A 22,963-nucleotide genomic window follows, 5' to 3' on the forward strand; every position below is an offset into this window, starting at 1 on the left:
GTGAAAAAAGCAAGGATAACCTGGGATTGCCTCAGAGAGAAGGTTGTGTGCAGGTTATAATAATACCTTGTGGGATCACTAACGTTCTGTCATAAGAATTCAGAGGATCATTGATACTGATGTTGGAAATCTAGAGTAACACACGCAAAATGCTTGAGGAACTCATCTAGTCAGGTGGCATCTCGGGAGAGGAATAAAGAGTCGACATTTCAGCCTGAGGTCATTCATCAGGGCTTAGAGACTCGGCTCAAAATGTTGATTCCTCTTCAGAGGTACTGCCTGACTTGCTGAGTTCCTCCAGCATCTCCGTGTATTACTGGAGAATCACTAATGTAGTGCAGTCACATCTCCAGAACATCTCATTTAAACTTTTTTCCCCTTTCCGCTCACATGCTTGCCCTCTAGTTCTTGACATTTCCAAACCGAGAAAACAAGTTTGCTGATCTACCTAATCCGTGCTTCTCATAATCTTATAAAGTTCTGCCGGGCCCCTGCCGCTCCAGAGAAAACAACCCAAGTTTGTTGAACCTCTCGATATGGTTCACGCTCTCTAATCCAGTCAGCATCCTGGTAAGCCTCTTCTGCAAAGCTGCAATGACCTATCTCCACTGGGGTGACCAGAACTGCAACAGAAGTTTCTTGTCTGTTTACCCCTTCTACATATAAAGGGGATTCGTATAGAAGGTGCATATTAGGAAAGAGCAAATGTAGGACAGGTCAAAGGGCCAATTTTGTGGTGTGTGACCCCCATGATGTGTGACCGGATATATTTGGAATTGAGTAAACCATAATGTGTTGTGTGCATGGAGTGTTGCAGTTGCCTCCATTTCAAGCACTGAAAATCTCTTTAATCTAGATTGATAATTGTCTTATCAGGCTGAGGCTTTATAAGACTGCATTTGGAGTATTGTGAGCAGCTTTGGGCCCCATATCTAAGAAATGGGTGGCGGGGTGCAGATTTGTCTCTACCAAAGGAGATGTAAGGCGCTCCTTACCCCCGCTAGCCTGCCGGTCACCCTTGGGCAAGGGGTAGCATCTGTTTAGCTCCCCCATCAGAGTCACGTGAAGTCATGACAGCAAGTTGTGGATGGTTGTATGAGCAGCCGGTGCATATCACAAGCCCTGGTTATGTGACCACTGACGCCAGGCAGACAATCTCTGAAGAGTATTGGTAGTAGCTGGGGGTCACATGTCTTGTAAAGTCACTGTCCAGAAGGCAGCAATGGCAAACCACCTCTGTAGAGGAATTTGCCAAGAACATTCATGGCCATGGAGAAGTCCATGATCACCCACATCAGTCCTACACAGCACATAATGATGATGATGAACTAAGAAAGGATGTGATTGGGGAGGGTCCAGAGGTGGTTTATGTGAATGATCTAGGAAAGAAAGGGTTAACATACTGAATAAGGAGCATTTAATGGCTTTGGGCCTGTACTCACTGGAGTTTAGAAAAATGAGGAAGGATATCATTGAAACCTGCCAAATATTGAAAGGTGTAGATGGAGTGGATGTGCAGAGGATGGTTCCAATATTGAAAGAGTCTAGGACCAAATGACATGGCCTCAGAATAGAAGGATGTCCTTCTAGAACAAAGATGAGAAATTTGTTTAGCCAGACAGTAGTGAATATGTGGAATTCATTGCTGCGGATGGCTGTGGAAGCCACGTCATTGGGGGGTACATTTAAAGCAGAGGTTGATAGATTTGTGGTTAGAAAGGGCATCAAAATGTTATGGGGAGAAGACAAGAGAATGAGGTTGAAAGGGAAAATAAAGCAGCTATGATCAAATGCAGAGCAGATTTGTGGACCAAATGACCCAATTCTGTTCTTATATCTTATAAGTCCTATAATTGGATGACCTTGTAAAGCGGTTAACCTGCAAAGCCAGAATGAAAGAGGTTCAGAGCTATGGCTGAAGGTTTCAGGTTCATGTAGCAGTGGCCCTATCAAATGCTTCATTGTTCCAAGGCAACACTGGTAGCTAAAGATAGAAAGAGCTCGTTTGTATCACAGCTCATGGGACGATAGTTAGGCTTACAGAGAACACATTTTCATCTCTGATTCAGAGCAAACTTGCCCGCTTTGCATTGCAAGAACACATCCCCCTGTCTTGCTGTGAGTAATGATCTCTCCTGGGCATTGAGCATGGTATGATGTGTTCAGCTTTGCAGACAGATGGTCGTGCTCCAGGCCAAACCCTTGAATCTGAGACATCATCAGAAATAAGTGCTTCATTATATGTCCCTGGAGAATTTAATCAATGCATTCTTGAAAGTTCAAAATAACTAGTGATAATCCTTCAATGTGTGGCACAGACAAACCAACACAACTCAATTGGAAGAAAATGTGTGAGTGCAGGATAATTTCTGATGCTAATTTTTGTTAATTTTTCATCAGTGCAATTGAGTCTTATGTTGTTTAGTCATTATGAATAGAAATTGAAATAGGCTTTTTAGATGATGGTTCACCACAACCCAGTGGACGTCTTGCACTATTAAAATTGTTAGGGAGAGCGCAAGGGAAATCACGTGAGCATTGGGAGGAAAGAGATCATAGTTTGAGGCAAAGGAACTTCAGCACTGGAAGGGTACCTGGGCACAATTGATAGGTAGAGCGATCAGGGCCAGAATTGTGAAAGAGATTGGGGTGAGGGGCAGAGCAGAGGCAGGATTTCAGGTATAACAAGGCAACTCAGTGGCTCAAAGTAGAGCCACTGCCTCACAGCCTCAGAGAGACAGGTTCAATCCTGACCTCTGGAGATGCCATCTTCTCTCTGTGACCTTACCGATTTCCTCTGAATGCTGGTGCTTACTCCCACATCCCAAAGACATGTAAGATAATGGAAATGTAGAAAGGCAAACATGGGAATAGTGTGGGATTGCTGCAAGTGAATATTCGATGGTCCACAAGGAAACAATGGGTCAGTGGACCTGGTTCCATGGTGAATGACTCCACCGAGTTGCGGGAGATGGATTCACAGCTCATGAGTGGAGGCTTAAAGAGTGGGCACCTACTGCCAAACATCAGTGGCTCAACAGTTAAAGTTCTCCATGAACCAATGTGAGAAATGAACCATGTTGAGGGATACCATTTGGATTGACCTTAAAAAAATTCACATTCCTACAAGAGCTTTTGTACCCAATAGTTGTTCAGTTCATTATTCACAGAATGGGGCTTTGTTACCAAAGGCAACAATATTGGAATCAGAATCAGGTTTAATATCACCGGTGTGTGTTGTGAATTTGTTAACTTTGCGGCAGCAGTATAATCCAATACATGATCCCGTAGAAAAAAAAACTTTATTACAATAGGTATGCAAGTATATATACACACACATACACTTACTGTATTTGTTAAATGTAGTTAAATTTAAACAGTAGTACAAAAACAGAAATAAAAATGTAATGAGGTAACGTTCATGGGTTCAGTGTCCATTCAGAGATCGGATGTCAGGGGAAAAAGTTGTTCCTGAATCGTTCAGCAGGTACCTTTAGGCTTCTGTACCTCCCTCCCAATGGGAACAATGAGAAGAGGGCATGCCCTGGGTGGTGGAGGTCCTTAATGTTCAACGCCACCTTTGTGAGACACTGCTCCCTGAAGATGTCTTGGATACAATCCAGGCGAGTGATGGAGCTGAAACTTTTACAGCGTTTGTTGCTCTTTCTTAATTATCATTTAGGACATACTTCATTATTTACAAATTATAGGCATCCTTACCAAAACCAACATTTGTCCTGCTTTCTTAATTGTCCTTTAGAACATAGTGACCATCAGGTTTCTTGGTTGGTTAATTGACCACTTTACATTACCAGCAGTACTCAGGCGCGTTGGCCGGAAGGGCTGTAACCGTGCGGTATCTCTAAATAAAATAGAATATACGACTATCATGAGGAAAACCTCAAAGAGACTTCACAGTGGAACAGCCAAATGGAGACACAAGAGTGCCTTGAAATGCTGGAAATCTGCATCAACACACACAAAATGCTGAGATGAAGAGTCTCAACCCAAAGGCTTGCTGCTCAGTTCTACTAGGGTGTGTGTCTGTTGAGGTGGGAATTTTAGACGGGAACTTCAAGGGATATTTTTCACCTGAAAAAAGAGAGGCTTGAATCTGGAAATCACTGCCTGAGGCTTGTATTCTCACAACATTTGAGAAGAAATTGAGTCACCAAAGCGCAGAAGGCGACAGACCAGTTAAGAGTAGTATAGATAAATACAATGATCAGGATAGACATGAGATGCCGAACGGCCTGTTTCTGTGCTGAACAACGCAGCTGACGTCCTCAGTGAGAACGTCACAATTTCAAGTTTAACTGTAATTATCATTCAACCATCCATGAATACAGCCAAATGGAACAGTGTTCCTCCAGGGCCAAGGTGCCTTCACACACTGACTCCGCTGTCTTCCAAAGGCGGACAGTAACGTGGTCCAGCTCCTCCACCAACGAGCAGCTCACCGAAGGGGTAGACCTATAGTACTTGTTGTTCTTAATGTCCACCATTATCCAGTGATTATAAAAAAAACATTTAAAGAAGACAAATAAAAACACCTTTGGTTGGCCCCCGAGAGGCTGCTGCATCTAAATTCAATGCCATCTTACTGAAGGTAACTGACTACCCCCCACATCCCTTGATTCTATTTCATTGGAACTATAATTGGTTTATTATTGTCACGTGTACCGAGATAGTGAAAAACTATAATTGTTCATTGAAATTTTATTATGTGGCAAACTTCATGTGATGCAATGCAATCCGTCTTAAAAGCACATGCACAGAGCTTAATTGAGTAGTCCACAGAGATACCAATCGTCTTCACATCCGTCAGTAAGAACACAGGAACAGCCACATACATCTCATTGTAAACCCACGAGGGTCGTCACGGTAACATAGCGGTTAGTGCGACGCTATTACCCTTCTGGGCGTCGGAGTTCGTAGATCAGTCTCGGTGTCTCTGTAAGGAGTTTGTACATCCTCCCTGTGGAATAATGGGTTTTCTCCCGGTGCTCTGGTTTCCTCCCACAGTCCAAAGACATGCTGGTTAGCAGGTGAATTGTTCATTGTAAATTACCCTGTGATTAAGCTAGGGTTAAATCAGGGATGGCTGAGCAGAGAGACTCAAAGGCCGGAAGGGCCTGTTCTGAGCTTTATCTCAATAAATAAATAAAACTACTGAACAGAACAAAATCCCACAAACTGATGTGTAAAACTCCAGGAGACTGACGTTCTTAGGACAATGATGTTACTGGACTGTCAGCTAGATGTTACTCCTTTTATTACCCCAACATACTTCTAGTTCAATATTATGGCATTACCTATTATGGCATACTATATTATTCAGTGACTCCATTCAGGTTTAAAGAGGGAAGGAAATATGTAAGTATTCTGGGCTCTGGTACTGCTTGTATATCTACCCATCTTCCTGAGCCCTGCTGATCCAAATGCCAAACCCATTTCCAATGTTCCCTCAAAATTTTTTTTACAGCTGCAAGGACCAACCATCGCTCTCAACAGGAAATTCTTACACGGCCTGAAAACTGCGTGGCACTTTATAATAATAGTGTTGTATAAAAGTAAGTTCCATTTGTGCAGCAACGATGGAACAGTGCGATGGAACATTTCAGTTACTGCTCACCCACGCAACTTAAGAGGGAACAGTGCCCTGATCTGGCCACATATCTGGGGCTACATCCTGGACCCTAGCCTTGGCAACATGTACCCATTTAAACACTGAGCCCCTGGCTAATGCTCCAGACTAATGAGTGAGCTGGATGGCGAATCAACAGGACATCCAAACAACCGGTTGCTGGATTATTAGAGTTTTACTGCAGTTAGATTTTAACGAGGAAGACTGCTAAATCATGAGAAGAAGCCATTATCCTTCAGGCATTGATAATTCTGCATTTACCTAGACTAGGATTCTGTTTATGTCAGAAATGGTTCAAAGTTCAAAATTCAAGTCGATTTATTATCAAAGTACATAAATTTCACCATATCAGCCCTAAAATTCATTTTCTTGCAGAAATACTCAATAAATCTGACTTAACCCTAGCCTAATCATGGGACAGTGCACAATGCACTGTTGGAGGAAATCGGAGCACCCACGTGATCATAAGGAGAACGTACAAACTTCTTATAGAGAGCAGTGGGAATTGAACCAGGGTCGCTGGTACTGTAAAGTGTTTTGCTAACCACTACGCAACCGTGCTGTCCCACAGCCCACATGCACTGCAAAGTAAATCTGATGAACAAGCATGATTGTGTATTAACTCTGTATCTAGAAAACTTGCCAATCTATCATGAGTAGACTGTTGGCTCTTTGAAAACATTTAACTCTGAGATTTATTTAAGGAATTGAGTAGGAAGGATAATGGGTGGCAGGATGGAGATAGGTCTCTACCAAAGGAGGTGTAGGGGTGCTTCTTCCCTCTGCTAGGCTGCAGGTTACCCTTGGGTAAGGTACAGCACCTGATTAGCCCCCAATCAGGCTCATGTGAAGCCATGAGAGCAGGTGGTGGATGGTCATATGAGCAGCTGGTGCATATCACAAGTCCTGGTTAGGTGCACTCGGACACCAAGTGGACCATCTCTGAAGAGTAGTAATAATATCTGGGGTCACACATCTTGTAAAGACACTGCCCAGAAGAAGGCAATGGCAAATCATTGCTGTGGAAAAACTTGCCAAGGGTAATCATGGTCATGCTACCATGATCACCAACATCATTTGCCACAGCACATAATTAAGATAATAAGTCCTTCTTCAGTGCTACAAAGCAACAGTGATTCCATGATCTCCCACATCATGTGACGTGATACATGATGATGATAAGCAAGTGGCACAACATTTTTTAAACTATTTTCAAGCACAATACATCCATTCTTGCTCCTAGAACATAGAAATCTACAGCACATTACAGGCCCTTCGGCCCACAATGTTGTGCCAACCATGTAACTTACTCTAGAAACTGCCTAGAATTTCCCAACCACTTAGCCCTCTATTTCTCTAAGCTCCATGTACCTGTCTAAGAGTCTCTTAAAAGACCCTATTGTATCCACCTCTATCACCATCACTGGCAGTGCATTCCACGCACTCACCACTCTGTGTGAAAAACTTACCTCTGACCTACTTCCTAGTACCTTAAAATTATGCCCCTTTGTATTATCCATTTCAGCTCTGGGAAAGAACCCTCTGACTATCCATACGATCAATGCCCCTTATCACCTTATACACCTCTATCAGGTCACCTCTCATCATCAATCGATCCAAGGAGAAAAGGTCAAGTACACTCAACCTATCCTTATAAGGCATGCTCTCCGATCCAGGCAACCTCCTTCTAAATCTCCTCTGCACTCTCTCTATAGTACCCACATCTTTCCTGTAATGAGGTGACCAGAACTGAACACAGTACTCTAAGTGGGGTCTTATATAGTTGTATTATTACATCACAGATGTATGCCAACCCACCATATGCCTTCTTAACAACACTGTCAACCTGCACAGCAACTTTAAGTGCCCTTTGGACACAGACTGTGAGATCTCACTGATCCTCCACACTGCCAGGAGTCTTACCATTAATGTTATATTCTGTCTTCAAATTTGACCTACCGAAATGAACCACTTCACACTTACCTGGGTTGTACTCTATCTGCCATTTCTCAGCACAGTTCGGCATCCTATCAGTGTCCCGCTGTAACCTCTGAAAGCCCTCCACACTATCCACAACACCTCCAACCTTTGTGTCATCAGAAAACTTACCAACCCATCCCTCCACTTCCTCATCTAGGTCATTTATAAAAATCACGAAGAGTAAGGGTCTCAGAACAGATCCCTGAGGCACTCCACTGGTGACTGACCTCCATGCAAAATATGACCCATCTACTACCACTCTTTGCCTTCTGTGGGCAAGCCAGTTCGCGATCCACAAAACAACGTCCCCTGGGTCCCATGCCTCCTTACTTTCTCAATAAGTCTTGCATGGGGTACTTTATCAAATGCCTTGCTGAAATCCATATACAACGTATCTACTGCTCTTCCTTCATCAATGTGTTTAGTCACATCCCCAAAAAATTCAATTAGGCTCGTAAGGCACAACCTGCCCTTGACAAAGCCTTGCTGACTATTCCTAATCATATTATACCTCTCCAAATGTTCATAAATCCTGCCTCTCAGGACCTCCTCCATCAACTTACCAACCACTGAGGTAAGACTCACTGGTGTATAATTTCCTGGGCTATCTCTACTCCCTTTCTTGAATAAAGGAACAACATCCGCAACCCTTCAATCCTCCGGAACCTCTCCCATCCCCATTGATGATGCAAAGATCATAGCCAGAGGCTCAGCAATCTCCTCCTTCACCTCCCACAGTAGCCTGGGGTACATCTCATCAATGTAAACTACCTTTACATTGATGAAGGTAGAGCAGTGGATACAGTGTATATGGATTTCAATATGGCATTTGGTAAGGTTACCCATGCAAGGATCATTCAGAAAGTAAGAATGCATGGGATCGAAGGAGACCTTGCTTTGTGGATCCAGAAATGGCTTGCTCACTGAAGGCAAAGGTTTTTTTGTAGATCGTTCATATTGTACATGGAGGTCGGTGACCAGTGGTGTTCCACAGGGATCTGATCTAGGACCCCTCCTCTTTGTGATTTTTATAAATGACCTGGATGAGGAAGTAGAAGGTTATTGATGTTGTTGGGATAACGGAGACATGGCTGCAGGGAGATCAGACCTGGGAAATGAATGTACAAGGGTATAAGTGCTATCGTAGGGACAGAAATGTGGGCAGAGGGGGTGGGGTGGCCCTGTTGGTGAGGAATGAGATTCAGTCCTTTGCAAGGGGGGACATAGGATTAGGAGAAGTAGAGTCTGTGTGGATAGAACTGAGGAACAGTAAGGGCAAAAAGACCCTAATGGGTGTTGTCTACAGGCCCCCAAACAGTAGCATGGATATTGGGTGCAAGTTGAATAGGGAGTTAACATTGGCATGTGGCAAAGGTAATGTCGCAGTAGTTATGGGGGATTTCAACATGCAGGTGAACTGGGAGAATCAGGTTAGTGCTGGACCCCAGGATAGGGAGTCTGTAGAGTGCCTACGAGATGCATTCTTGGAACAGCTTGTACGAGAGCCGACCAGGGACAAGGCTATTCTGGATTTAGTGTTGTGTAATGCGCAACAGGATTTGATAAGCGATCTTGAAGTAAAGGAGCCATTAGGAGGTAGTGACCATAATATGATAAGTTTTTATCTGCAATTTGAGAAGGATAAGGGCAAATCGGAGGTGTCAGTGTTGCAGTTGAACAAAGGAGGCTATGGAGCCATGAGGGAGGAGCTGGCCAAAGTTAAATGGACGGATATCCTAGCAGAGAAGACAGTGGAACAGCAATGGCAGGTATTCTTGGGAATAATGCACAAGGTGCAAAATCAGTTCATCCCCTGGAGAAGGAAGGATTCAAAGGGGGGAAAGGGGCCACAGTGGTTGACAAAGGAAGTCAGAGATTGCATAGCATTAAAAAAAAGTAAGTATAACAGAGCTAAGGTGAGTGGGAAGACAGATGATTGGGAAATTTTTAAGGAACAACAGAACTTAACTAAAAAGGCAATACGGGGAGAAAAAATGAGGTACGAACGCAAGCTAGCCAGGAATATAAAGGAGGATAGCAAAAGCTTTTTTAGGTATGTGAAGAGAAAGAAGATAGTTAAGAACAATGTTGGGCCCTTGAAAAATGAATTGGGTGAAATTGTTATGGGAAACAGAGAAATGGCAGAAGAATTTAATAAGTACTTTAGATCTGTCTTCACTAGGGAAGACACAAGCAATCTCCCAGATGTATGGATGGGCCAAGGACATAGGGTAACAGAGGAAATAAAACAGATTGACATTAGGAAGGAAACAGTGATGAGTAGACTGATGGGACTGAAGGCTAACAAATCCCCAGGTCCAGATGGTCTGCATCCTAGGGTACTAAAGGAGGTGGCTCTGGAAATTGCGGATGCATTGGTAATCATTTTCCAATGTTCCTTAGATTCAGGATCAGTTCCTGAGGATTGGAGAATGGCTAATGTTATCCCACTTTTTAAGAAAGGAGGGAGGGAGAAAACAGAGAACTATCATCCTGTCAGCCTAACATCAGTAGTGGGGAAGATGCTGGAGTCCATTATTAAAGATGACATAGTGGCATATCTAGATAGCAGTGATAGGATTGGGCCGAGTCAGCATGGATTTACCAAGGGCAAATCATGCTTGATTAATCTATTGGAGTTTTTCGAGGATGTAACCAGGAAGTTAGACAAGGGAGATCCAGTGGATGTAGTGTACCTCGATTTTCAGAAGGCATTTGATAAGGTCCCACATAGGAGATTGGTGGGTAAAATCAGAGCTCATGGCATTGGGGGGAAGATATTGACATGGATAGAAAACTGGTTGGCAGATAGAAAGCAAAAGGTAGCGGTGAATGGGTGTTTCTCGGAATGGCAGGTGGTGACTAGTGGGGTGCCACAAGGCTCGGTATTGGGACCACAGCTGTTTACCATTTACATCAACGATTTAGATGAAGGCATTGAGAATAACATCAGCAAGTTTGCTGATGATACTAAGCTGGGTGGCAGTGTGACATGTGATGAGGATGTTAGGAGAATTCAGGGTGACTTGGATAGGCTGGGTGAGTGGGTAGATACTTGGCAGATGACGTTTAATGTGAATAAGTGTGAGGTTATCCACTTTGGGAGTAAGAACAGGAAGGCAGATTATTATCTGAACGGTGTAGAGTTAGGTAAGGGAGAAATACAAAGAGATCTAGGAGTCCTTGTTCATCAGTCACTGAAGGTGAATGAGCAAGTGCAGCAGGCAGTGAAGAAGGCTAATGGAATGTTGGCCTTTATTACAAAGGGAATTGAGTACAAGAGCAAGGAAATCCTTTTGCATTTGTACAGGGCCCTGGTGAGACCACACCTGGAGTATTGTGTACAGTTTTGGTCTCCAGGGTTAAGGAAGGACATCCTGGCTGTAGAGGAAGTGCAGCGTAGATTCACAAGGTTAATTCCTGGGATGTCCGGACTGTCTTACGCAGAGAGGTTAGAGAGACTGGGCTTGTACACGCTGGAATTAAGGAGATTGAGAGGGTATCTGATTGCAACATATAAGATTATTAAGGGATTGGACAAGATAGAGGCAGGAAATATGTTCCAGATGCTGGGAGAGTCCAGTATCAGAGGGCATGGTTTAAGAATAAGGGGTAGGTCATTTAGGACAGAGTTAAGGAAAAACTTCTTCTCCCAGAGAGTTGTGGGGGTGTGGAATGCACTGCCTCAGAAGGCAGTGGAGGCCAATTCTCTGGATGCTTTCAAGAAGGAGCTAGATAGGTATCTTATGGATAGGGGAATCAAGGGATATGGGGACAAAGCAGGAACCGGGTATTGATAGTAGATGACCAGCCATGATCTCAGAATGGCGGTGCAGGCTCGAGGGGCCGAATGGTCTACTTCTGCACCTATTGTCTATTGTTAGAAGGGTGGGTTAATGAGTTTGTTGATGACACAAAGGTTGGGGATGTTGTGGATAGTCTGGGGGGTGTTAGAGGTTACTGCGGGACATCAATAGGATGCAGAATTGTGCTGAGAAGTGACAGATAGAGTACAACCCAGGAAAGTGTGAAGTGGTTCTTTTCAGTAGGTCAAATTTGAAGACAGAATATAATATTAATGGTAAGACTCTTGGCAGTGTGGAGGATCAGAGGGATCTTGGGATCCAAGTCCATAGGACACTCAAAGCAGCTGCGTAGTTTGACTCTTTGGTTAAGAAGGCATCTGGTGCATTGGCCTTCATCAATCGTGGGATTGAGTTTAGGAGCTGAGAGGTAATGTTACAGCTATATAGAACCCTGGTCAGACCCCACTTGGAGTACTGTGCTCAGGTCTGGTCGCCTCACTACAGGAAGTATGTGGAAGCCATAGAAAGGGTGCAGAGGAGATTTACAAGCATGTTGCCTGGATTTGGGAGCATGCCTTATGAGAATAGGTTGAGTGAACTCGGCCTTTTCTCCTTGGAGCGACAGAGGATGAGAGGTGACCTGATCGAGGTGTATAAGATGATGAGAGGCATTGATCGTGTGGATAGTCAGAGGCTTTTTTCCGGTGTTGAAATGGTTGCCACAAGAGGACACAGGTTTAAGGTGCTGGGGAGTAGGTACAGAGGAGGTGTCAGGGGTAAGTATTTTACTCAGAGAGTGGTGAGTGCGTGGAATGGGCTGCCGGCAGCGGTGACGGATACGATAGGGTAATTTAAGAGACTTTTGGATAGGTACATGGAGCTTAGAAAAACAGAGAGCTATAGGTAAGCCTAATAATTTCTAAGGTAGGGACAAGTTCGGTACAACTTTATGGGCTGAAGGGCCTGTATTGTGCTGTAGGTTTTCTGTGTTTCTATGTAAGTTCCTGTACACTTACTGTATGAATATTTTCATAATTCTAACTTGTCAACTGAGAGAAAGCAAGGAAGAAAAATTTAGAAGTCTATCACATCATTGAAACATCTCAACATCTTTAGTGCAAAGAATTACTATTTGACTGTGCATCACAGAGACAATTGGCTTTCAGTTGATGTACTGGTTTATTGAAAATCAAGAGACAAAGTCAATGCTTATTACAGTCTGTGTCTTTTCAGATCATTCAGCAGTGATTCAGTTGTCTCTGTTGGAAAGTTAAAGGGAAAAATAATGTTCCAGAGTCATTAGAAGGTGATATTTCAGTGAAGAGCAGGGAAATAAAGAGTTAAAGGGAAATCGCAGGGACATGAGAAAATCTGCAGATGCCGAAAATCCAGAATAAACAGTTGACGTTTCGAGCCGAGACCCTTCTTCAGGACTGAGGAGAGGAAGATGCCAGAATACGAAGGTGTGGGAGAGGCGAAAGAGGCTGTCTGGAAGGTGATTGGTGAAGCCAGGTGGGTGGGAAAGGTCAAGGGCTGAAGAAGAAAGAATCTGATAGGAGAGGAGAGTGGACCATAGGAGAAAGGGAAGGAGGAGGGGAAGTAAGAGGCAGGTGAGAAGAAGTAAAATGTCAGAGTGGAGAACAGAATTGAACGATGGAAGAGGGAGGTGAAATTTTGTTCACTGAAAGGAGAAATTGATATTCATACCATCAGGTTGGAGGGTACCCAGACAGAATATAAGGTGTTGCTCCTCCATCCTGAGGGTGGCCTCATCGTGGCACACCTAGGGAACTACTTCAGAGAAGAATAGAAGTCTTTATCCTTAGAGTGACATTAAAGATCATTCAGCCATCAAGGTCCATGCCAGCTCCCTGAAGAACAATCCCTTTAGTCCTAGTCCCCTTCCTTATACTCTCTCAAGTATCCCATCACCCCTCTATTTTGATTTGGTTTGCCATTGATCTACACTGATAGGTATCTCAATGTAGACATTTACCCTCCCAGCCCATGTTGAGCTTTGGAAGCAAATCAGAGCAGTGGGTCTAGTTAAGGCAGAGATAGATATGTTCTTGATTAGCCAGGGCATCAAAGGGTATCAGGAGAAGGCAGTGGAGAGGGGATGACTGGAAGAATTGGATCATCCCATGATTGAATGGCGGAGCAGACTCAATGGGCCAAATGGCCTACTTTTGCTCCTGTTTCTTATGGTCAGATAGAGGAAGGCCATAAAGTAATACGAAGAATAGGCAAGCACCATGGAACACAAGCAAATAGGAGCAGAGGTAGGCCACTTGACCTCTCCAATCTGTCCCACCATGGCTGATCTGTGCTGGCCAAAACTCTTCTGCCAGTTCCCCCACTGCCCTCAGGCCCCCAAAATTTCAAAAACTTGTCTACTTCCACCTTAAATGACTCAAGGGTGGATCATTCCAGAGGTTCACCCTCTGCCAAAGGGAATTCCTCTGCACCTCAGTTTAAAAGGAACACCTGCTTATCTTGTATTCATGTTCCCTCATTCAGGACACTCCTACGAGTGAAAGCAGCTCAATATCTACCCTAGGTGGAAAATAAGCAGTCAACATTTGAGACTGACGCTCTCCATCTTGACTGAAACATCAATTGTCTATTTACTTCCATAGATGCAGCCTGACCTTCAAAGTTCAATGTAAATTTATAATCAAAGCATTTATGTGCCACCATATACAAACTTGAAATTTATTTTCTCGTGGACATACCCAATAAACAAAAATAGAATAATAACCATAATAGAATCAATGAAAGACAGCACCAATTTGGGCATTCAACCAGTGTGTGAAAGAAAACAAACTGTGCAAATACAAAAGGAAAGAAACTATAATAATAACTAAATAAGCTATAAATATCAAGAACATAAGATGAAGAGACTTTAAAAGTGAGTCCATAGGTTGTGGGAACATTTCAATGATGAAGTGGAGTGAGATTATCCCCTTTGGTTTAAGAGCCTGATGGTTGAGGGATAATAACTGTTCCTGTGGTAGTGTGAGTCCCGAGGCTCTTGTACCTTCTTCCTGAAGGCAGCATCGAGAAAAGACAGCATGCCCTGCGTGGTGGATGCTGTCTTCCTGTGACAGCATTTCATGTAAATGCGCTGAGTAGTTGGGAGGGTTTTCCCTGTGATGAACTGGGTCTTTTCCGCTACATTTCGTAGGATTTTCCATTCAAAGGCATCGGTGTTTCCATACCAGGCCGTGATGCAGCCTGTCGATATACTCTCCACCACACTGTTGCAGGGACGAGGTGGTGGAATGAACCCAAGTGCTGAACACGGGCACGGAGGCCGAGTCGGGAGGCGTTATGGTCGTAGCGAGCGTGGAATGGGTGCCAAGTTACCCAGAGTCTTGGTTTTAATAGAGAACTCAGGAACAATGCTAGACTAAGAACTGATAGTCCTAAGAACCATGGAATGAGGTTACTCATACACAAGTCAACCAACAAACTGGCACCACCTTGTTGTGATCACAGGGTTTTTATACTGCATTTGCTGATGGAAAGCAGGTGTTTGTAGTTAGTGGAACCTGGGAATGATTGGAACTAAATGAGGTGATTGAGGCCCAATTCCTGAGGTAAGTAGCCAGGTGCCAGAAGGGACCATGACACACACACATCTGTAGAGGTTTGTCAAAGTTTTCTACGTCATGCCAAATCTCTGCAAATTCCTTTGGAAGTAGAGTTGCTACCGTGCTGACTTTGTAATTGCGCTTCTGAGGTTCCCCAGCATTTTGTGTCTGTTGCTCAAGATGTCCAGCATCTGCTGAATCATCTGCCTCCATCCTGTTAAGCTGTTCAGGATCTTATATGTCTCAATAAAGTTACCCCTCAGTTTTCTGACCGCCAAACAATACAACTCCAGAGAGATAACATCCAAGATCCGGATCAAAGCTGATTCTCTGGAGCAATGAGGCTATAATGCTAACCTGCTGCACCACCATGATCTGACCAATGTTTATGCTTCAGACAACTATGCTAAAACATATAATATGATTGCTACCACACCGTTGTTTCTGGGAGCTTGCTGTGTACAAATTGGTTGCCTAATTCACTCCGGTACAGCAGTGATGTGCTTTAGGAATTTTGCATTGATTTTTGGAACATTCTGATCCTGAAAGGTATTTTAAAAATTCAAGTCTGGAGCTTCAGTAACACTCAAACAAGATCCATTTATCAAGTTGTCATAGAGTCACAGGTCCATGCAGCATGAAAAATGCCTTTCAATCCAACTGATCCTTGCCAGCCAAGATGCCATTTAAGCTCTAAACTAATCCCATTTACCCTTGCTTAGCTCATAACACACCAAACCTTTCCTATTGATGTACATGTCCTAAAAGTAGTTATTGTACCTGCATCAACCACTTTCTCTGGCAGCTCATTCCATATATTCATCGCCCTAAGTATATAAAGTTCCTGTTAAATTTTTTGTATCTTATTCCCTCTAGTTCTTGATTCCCCAACTCTGGGAAGAAGGCTGTGTGCATTCACCCTATCTATGCCCTTTCGATTTCATACACCTCTGTAAGATCATTCCGCTTTCTCCTAAACAGCAATAAATAATGTTCCAATCTGCTCAAACTCTTTTCATAACTCAGTCCTTCAAGTCTCCCCAACATCCATGCAGATTCCCTTTGCACACTTTACAGCTTAAAGGCATTTCTCCTTTCACACAGTGATCAAAAATGAATACAGTACTCTTAAGTATGGCCTCACCAGCACCTTGTGCAACTACAATATAACACCTTAGCTTCTTTACTCAGTATTCTGACTGATCAGGTGCCGTGTGTTAAAAGCCTTCTTCGCCACTTTGGCTACCTGCAGTACTGTGCAAAGATCTAAGGGAGATATGTAGCTAGGGTGCCTAAGACTTTTGCATCGTACGATATTTGTCAGCGTGGAGTGGACAGCGAGTTTGTAAACCTGGCAGGAGCGATGGATGTTGGGAATGGCAAGGGGGAGAGTGCCACGGGAGGGTTGTGGGACAGGTGGCAGAGAAGGAGTGCCGGGGTGGGAGTGGCGCGGTTGCAGACACACCCAGCCCTGAGACACCAGGCAAGATCATTTGATTCCAAGCAATTGGTTTATTGATCATTACGGAATATCTGTCTGGTGCTTCCCACTTCTTCCCCTCTCAGACTTCCACTTTTCCCAACCATGATTCTCCCCTCCCTGCCTTCAACCGCAATAGAGACCCAAATCAGAACCAGGTTTATCGCCACTCACATATGTCATGAAGTTTGTTATTTTTGTGGCAGCAGTACAGTGCAATACCTAAAATTACTACAGTACTGTGCAGAAGTCATAGGTATATATCTCTAAGACTTTTCCACAGTTCTGTATGACACCCCTTTCAGCGAACCATGTACCTGAACACCAAGATGACTCTGTTCTACAACACAACACAACCCAGGGGCCCTGCCATTCACTGTGAAAGTCCTACCTTGACTTGTTGACCACAGCGGGCTCAACTATCCTTCAAACAACAGCAACAAATCACAAATTAACAGAGAGCTCATTGTTTATTGAACATGAAACTTCTCTGAAAGTTTACTGCCATACCTGACCTTCACAACACCTGATCCATAAGTGCAGTGTTACTTGGGCCAGGTGCTGGTGCTCAGGTCTGTGGAGAGGGACCTGAACTCATGACTTTCCAGCTCATTGAAGAGAGTGCTACCCACAGAGACACAGCTGACACAATCTGCAGTTGCATGTAATGTCCTTGATATTATACAAACTCATTTTCTGCATCACACCGTGAAAAACAGCGTGAGTCTATTTAGTAAACTGTGGTTCATCTGCCCATGTATTTTAGAATAGCAGAATCAGAGTTTAATTGGCATTGGTAACTCACTGAGTGAGAATTACACTCAGCTCCAAATGTCCTTCAAACCAGCAGACAGTCAAATGTATAAACCATGGCTGTTTTTAAAAACCTCTTAACGTTTGTGTGTTGAAATGGGTGTTCCTTCCCCATAACACTGAAAACTTTTCCTATCCAGGCTCCTGTTTTAAAATTAGTTATTGTGGCTCATATTCCTGGATTGCTTGTCCCACTCCCATGAGGGAAGAGGCTACATAGCATCCATGCCAGGACCGCACTTAAAAACAGTTACTTTCCTCAAGCAGTAAGGCTGACGCAACACCTCCACCTACTAAACCATCCCTCCACATCTGCCAGCCACCAATACTTTATCATTTCCTGTCAGAGTCACCTTACGTACAGACATATATGTACAGACACACACACACACACACACACACACACACTTATGTATTTATATTTATTGTGGATATTTTATAATCGGATTCTTTATATTATTGTGTTTTGTTTTTGTTCCATATCAAATTCGGAGTAACAATTATTTTGTTCTCCTTCACACTTGTATACTGGAAATGACATTAAACAATCTTGAATCTTGAATCTGGGAGTACAGTTGTCACCAGCTACTCCACAACTAGAAGGGATTGTTCAGTGCCTGAGTTCTGCAGGAGCACCAGTATTACATCTACCGCTCTGCCCTCACAATGACCCTGGGCCGTAAAACAGCTGAGGTGACATTTCACCTGTGAGTCTGCCGGGGTTATCTACTGTTTCCTGTGCTCCAGATATGGCCTCCTCTACATTGAGACTACTTTGTCAAGCACCTCCAATTCATCCACCACAAAGGGTTGATATGCTGATGACCACCGATTTCAATTTGACTTCTCATTCCCAATCCTACATGTCAGTCCAAGGCCTCCCCTTTTGCCACTGAGGTTGGAGAGCAACACCTCATACTTCATTTGAGTAGAGTCTCCAATGTAATGGCATGAACGTCAGTTTCTCTCTCAACCCCCCTCTTTTTCCATTCCCCATTCTTGTTTCCCCCCCCCCTTTCACTTGTTCATCTCTTCCCTTTGGTGTCCCTCCACTATCCCTTTCTCTCATAGTCCACTGTCTTCTCCTATCAGAATCCTTCTTCAGCCCTTCGTGCTCCATCTATCACCTCTCATCTTCTCACCATCTCTCCTCCCCTACTCACCATCTACCTTCCCCCTCACCTGGTCTCACCTATCACCAGCCAGCTTGCTTTCCTTCTCTTCCTCTCCCCACCTTCTTATTCTGCCTTCTGAGTCCTTCCCTTCCAATCCTGATGAAGCATTTCAGAACGGGAACATCTAATGTTTATTCCCTTCCATCGTTGCTGTCTGACCCGCCCTGTTCATCCGGACTTTTGTGTGCATTGCTCAAGGTTTCCAGCATCTGCAGAATCTTTTGCACCAGTAATGAGGGGATATTTTGCCTATTCGTGAAAGTGGCCTGACCTACGGGATGACTCATTATCTCTGTGAATGTTGGGACAAACAGCAGTGGTTAACTGGCCAACTTCTGCATTCCTATTTCTCATGTAATCCAGGTGCCCAGTGACGTCTCCAATCGGTAGCAGTTACAGTTACCTACATTCAGTGGCCACTTTGTTAGGTACACCTGTACACCTGTTCATTATTGCCAATATTTAATCAGCCAATCATGTAGCAGCAACTCAATGCATAAAAACACGCAGTTATGGATAAAGAGTTTCTGTTGTTGTTCAGACCAAACACCAGAATGGGGAAGAAATGTGATCTAAGTGGCTACGATCATGGTATGATTGTTGGTGCCAGACAGGGTGGTTTGAGTATCTCCTAAACTGCTGATCTCCCAGGATTTTCATTCACCACTGCCTTTAGAGTTTGCGGAGAATTGTGCAAAAAACACAAAATAAAGACATCCAGTAAATGGCATTAATGTGGGCAAAAATGCCTTGTTAATAACAGCGGTCAGAGGGAAATGACCAGACTGGTTCAAGCTGACAGGACCTCAAATAGCCACGCATTACAACAGTGGTGTGCAGAAGAGCATCTCTGAACACCCAGCAAGTTGAACCTTGAAGTGGATGGGCTACAGCAGCAGAAGACCATGGACATAAACTCAGTGGCCACTTTATCAAGTAGAGGAGCTACCCAATAAAATGGCGACTGAGTGTATATTTTCACTGGTACAGAATATTCCACAGACATCTCAGATAATGAAACAAGACCTGATCGACATTCAGGATACTGATAATAATAAGTCCCATGTAATGATAATCTCCAGTCTTACCATGTCCCTTTGCTATTCACCAACGTTTCTCTTGCTGCAACCCATTCTGTCAATAAACTGGAGAGGCAGTGTTAACCAGAAACTCCACTGGTTCTGTACGTAAATATTACGGCATACCAGCAGATAGCGAGTGGAGCAGAAGATCAGAGTTTGGGTCACCAATAGTGAGTGGAATCCTCCCCTGGCAACTAGAGCCTTCTACCATACACAAGACTATGATGGATACAATCCGCTTGCAGCAGCAACAGCACTCAACACCATCCAGGACAAACCAACTCATTGGACTCCATCCATCACTCCAATCATTCAGTGTCCACCACTGGTGTACTGTGTTTGGATTGCAGGTATAATTCTTCATTGTCACCAGCTTGAAAACTCAGATCACCTTGTCCAACAGTAATGTAGGCTGTAGAGATTCAAGGAGGCAGCTGAACATCACCTTTTCAATGGCAATTAGGGATGAGCAAAATATGCTGATCCAGTTAGGAATGAGCAATAAATGCTGGTCTGATTAGGAATGAGCAATAAATGCTGGTCCAGTTAGAGATGAGCAATAAATGCTGGTCTGATTAGGGATGAGCAATAAATGCTGGTCCAGTTAGGGATGAGCAATAAATGCTGGTCTGATTAAGGATGAGCAATAAATGCTGGTCTGATTAGGGATGAGCAATAAATGCTGGTTCAGTTAGGGATGAGCAATAAATGCTGGTCCAGTTAGGGATGAGCAATAAATGCTGGTCCAGTTAGGGATGAGCAATAAATGCTGGTCTGATTAAGGATGAGCAATAAATGCTGGTCTGATTAGGGATGAGCAATAAATGCTGGTTCAGTTAGGGATGAGCAATAAATGCTGGTTCAGTTAGGGATGAGCAATAAATGCTGGTCCAGTTAGGGATGAGCAATAAATGCTGGTATGATTAGGGATGAGCAATAAATGCTGATCTGATTAGGGATGAGCAATAAATGCTGGTCCAGTTAGGGATGAGCAATAAATGCTGGTATGATTAAGGATGAGCAATAAATGCTGGTCCAGTTAGGGATGAGCAATAAATGCTGGTCTGATTAGGGATGAGCAATAAATGCTGGTTCAGTTAGGGATGAGCAATAAATGCTGGTCCAGTTAGGGATGAGCAATAAATGCTGGTCTGATTAGGGATGAGCAATAAATGCTGGTCTGATTAGGGATGAGCAATAAATGCTGGTTCAGTTAGGGATGAGCAATAAATGCTGGTCCAGTTAGGGATGAGCAATAAATGCTGGTCTGATTAGGGATGAGCAATAAATGCTGGTTCAGTTAGGGATGAGCAATAAATGCTGGTCCAGTTAGGGATGAGCAATAAATGCTGGTATGATTAAGGATGAGCAATAAATGCTGGTCTGATTAGGGATGAGCAATAAATGCTGGTCCAGTTAGGGATGAGCAATAAATGCTGGTCTGATTAGGGATGAGCAATAAATGCTGGTCCAGTTAGGGATGAGCAATAAATGCTGGTCTGATTAGGGATGAGCAATAAATGCTGGTCCAGTTAGGGATGAGCAATAAATGCTGGTATGATTAAGGATGAGCAATAAATGCTGGTCTGATTAGGGATGAGCAATAAATGCTGGTCCAGTTAGGGATGAGCAATAAATGCTGGTCTGATTAGGGATGAGCAATAAATGCTGGTCCAGTTAGGGATGAGCAATAAATGCTGGTCTGATTAGGGATGAGCAATAAATGCTGGTCCAGTTAGGGATGAGCAATAAATGCTGGTCCAGTTAGGGATGAGCAATAAATGCTAGTACATCCCAGCTGCATCTATATCCAGAAAATGAATACAGAGGCTTGCACTGAATATTCTTTTCCCATTAAATCAACCTGATCAAAAAATATCACTCAAAATGGTAGAGTGATGATGCTATCGTAATGGTTTATTATTGTCACATGTACCAAGATGGAGTGAATAGCTTTTGTTTGCATGCTATACCTTAATACATCGAGGTAGCACAAAAGGGGAAAAAGGACAGAATGCACGATACAGTGTTACATAAATGTGTAGCGTGGGTAGAGAAATAAACTGCAAGGGCTACAACATGATTGATTGAAAGATTAAGAGCTCATTTTTATCATAGAGGAAGTCTGTTCAAGCATCCTATGAGCATGAGGTTGACACTGTCCTTGAGACTGATGATATGTGTCCAAAGACTTTTGTATCATCTGTCACATGCGATAGTTGATATACTGAAATTACAAACACAAACATACACCTACTGTATATAGATTATGTGCATTTTACCCAGTCGTCCAGCTGACAGGTTGCATTTGGCAAATCAGTTCATTCATGTCTCTCTCTCTCTCCCGATTACAGTCTACAGCCTGAAGGAGCGGAGATCCTCCTGAGTCCGGAGGTGACCTGTGGACCGCCTGGTTTAGCCTTGTCTAATCCGGTTGCTCTGACGATCCCTCACTGTGCGATGGTGTGTCCGGACCACTGGAGCATAAAGCTGAAGAGACAGGTCCTGGCAGGAAAATGGGAGGTAAGTTTGGAGACGTCTGCACTTTGCACAGCTGCCTTGACGCTGATTCGAGCTGACCCCTGGGGTGGATGGCAGCACTGAAAGGAGTGACCGAAACTCAGGAAGCATTTTCCAAAGACTGTGGGGATAAAGCTAGAATTCACGTTCAAGGTTTAAAGTAAATTGATCGTCAAAGTACATATATGTCACCATATACAACCTTGAGATTCATTTTCTTGCCGGCATTTGCAGGAAAAATAAATAAATGCTAGAGAATTTATGGAAAAGAAAACATAAGCAAAGACTGACAAACAATCAAGATGCAAAAGAAGACAAATTGTGCAAATAAGTGAATAAATAATCCTGAAAACATGAGTTGTAGAGTCTTTGAAAGTGAGGGCATAGGTTTTGGAACGAGGTTTGGATAAAGGATAAAGATAAAGATTAGCTTTATTTTTGACATGTAGGTCAAAACATCGAAACATACAGTGATATGGGTCTTTACGTCAAATCACATCAGCGAGGATGTGCTGGCAGCGGCCCACAAGGGCCACCATGTGTTTGACACCAGCATAGCACACCCACAAACCACTAACCCCCAGCCGAACTGTACGCATTTGGAATGTGGAAGGTCACAGGGAGAACGTACAAACTCCTTTCAGACAGAGGCACGAACCGAACCTCTTTGGTGATTGCTGGTGCCATAGAGCAATTGCGCTAACCACTACGCCACCATGCTGCCCTCTACACCGCCATGCCACCCTCAGGAAACAGATTCACCAAGTTCTGGTTGAAGAAATTCCACTATATTTCCATTCTAAAGAGACATTTTTCTATTCTGGGGCTATACCCAATGGTCTAAACTCCCTACCATAGATAACA

The 22,963-nt window shown here is 43.6% G+C and overlaps 1 protein-coding gene across 7 annotated transcripts in view; it reads left to right on the forward strand.

Moving 5' to 3' along the window:
- The window catches only part of LOC140734734 (netrin receptor UNC5D-like), an 820,373-nt gene that overhangs the window by 715,935 nt on the left and 81,475 nt on the right, over positions 1 to 22,963 (forward strand). For all 7 annotated transcript variants that reach the window (XM_073059143.1, XM_073059196.1, XM_073059151.1 and 4 more), the window contains one exon: positions 21,934 to 22,102. In XM_073059143.1, coding sequence (XP_072915244.1) covers positions 21,934 to 22,102 — 169 coding nt within the window. The remainder of the gene's footprint in view (positions 1 to 21,933; positions 22,103 to 22,963) is intronic.

The sequence above is a fragment of the Hemitrygon akajei genome, chromosome 1, assembly GCF_048418815.1.
Source record: "Hemitrygon akajei chromosome 1, sHemAka1.3, whole genome shotgun sequence".
Classification (NCBI taxonomy): Eukaryota; Metazoa; Chordata; class Chondrichthyes; order Myliobatiformes; family Dasyatidae; genus Hemitrygon; species Hemitrygon akajei.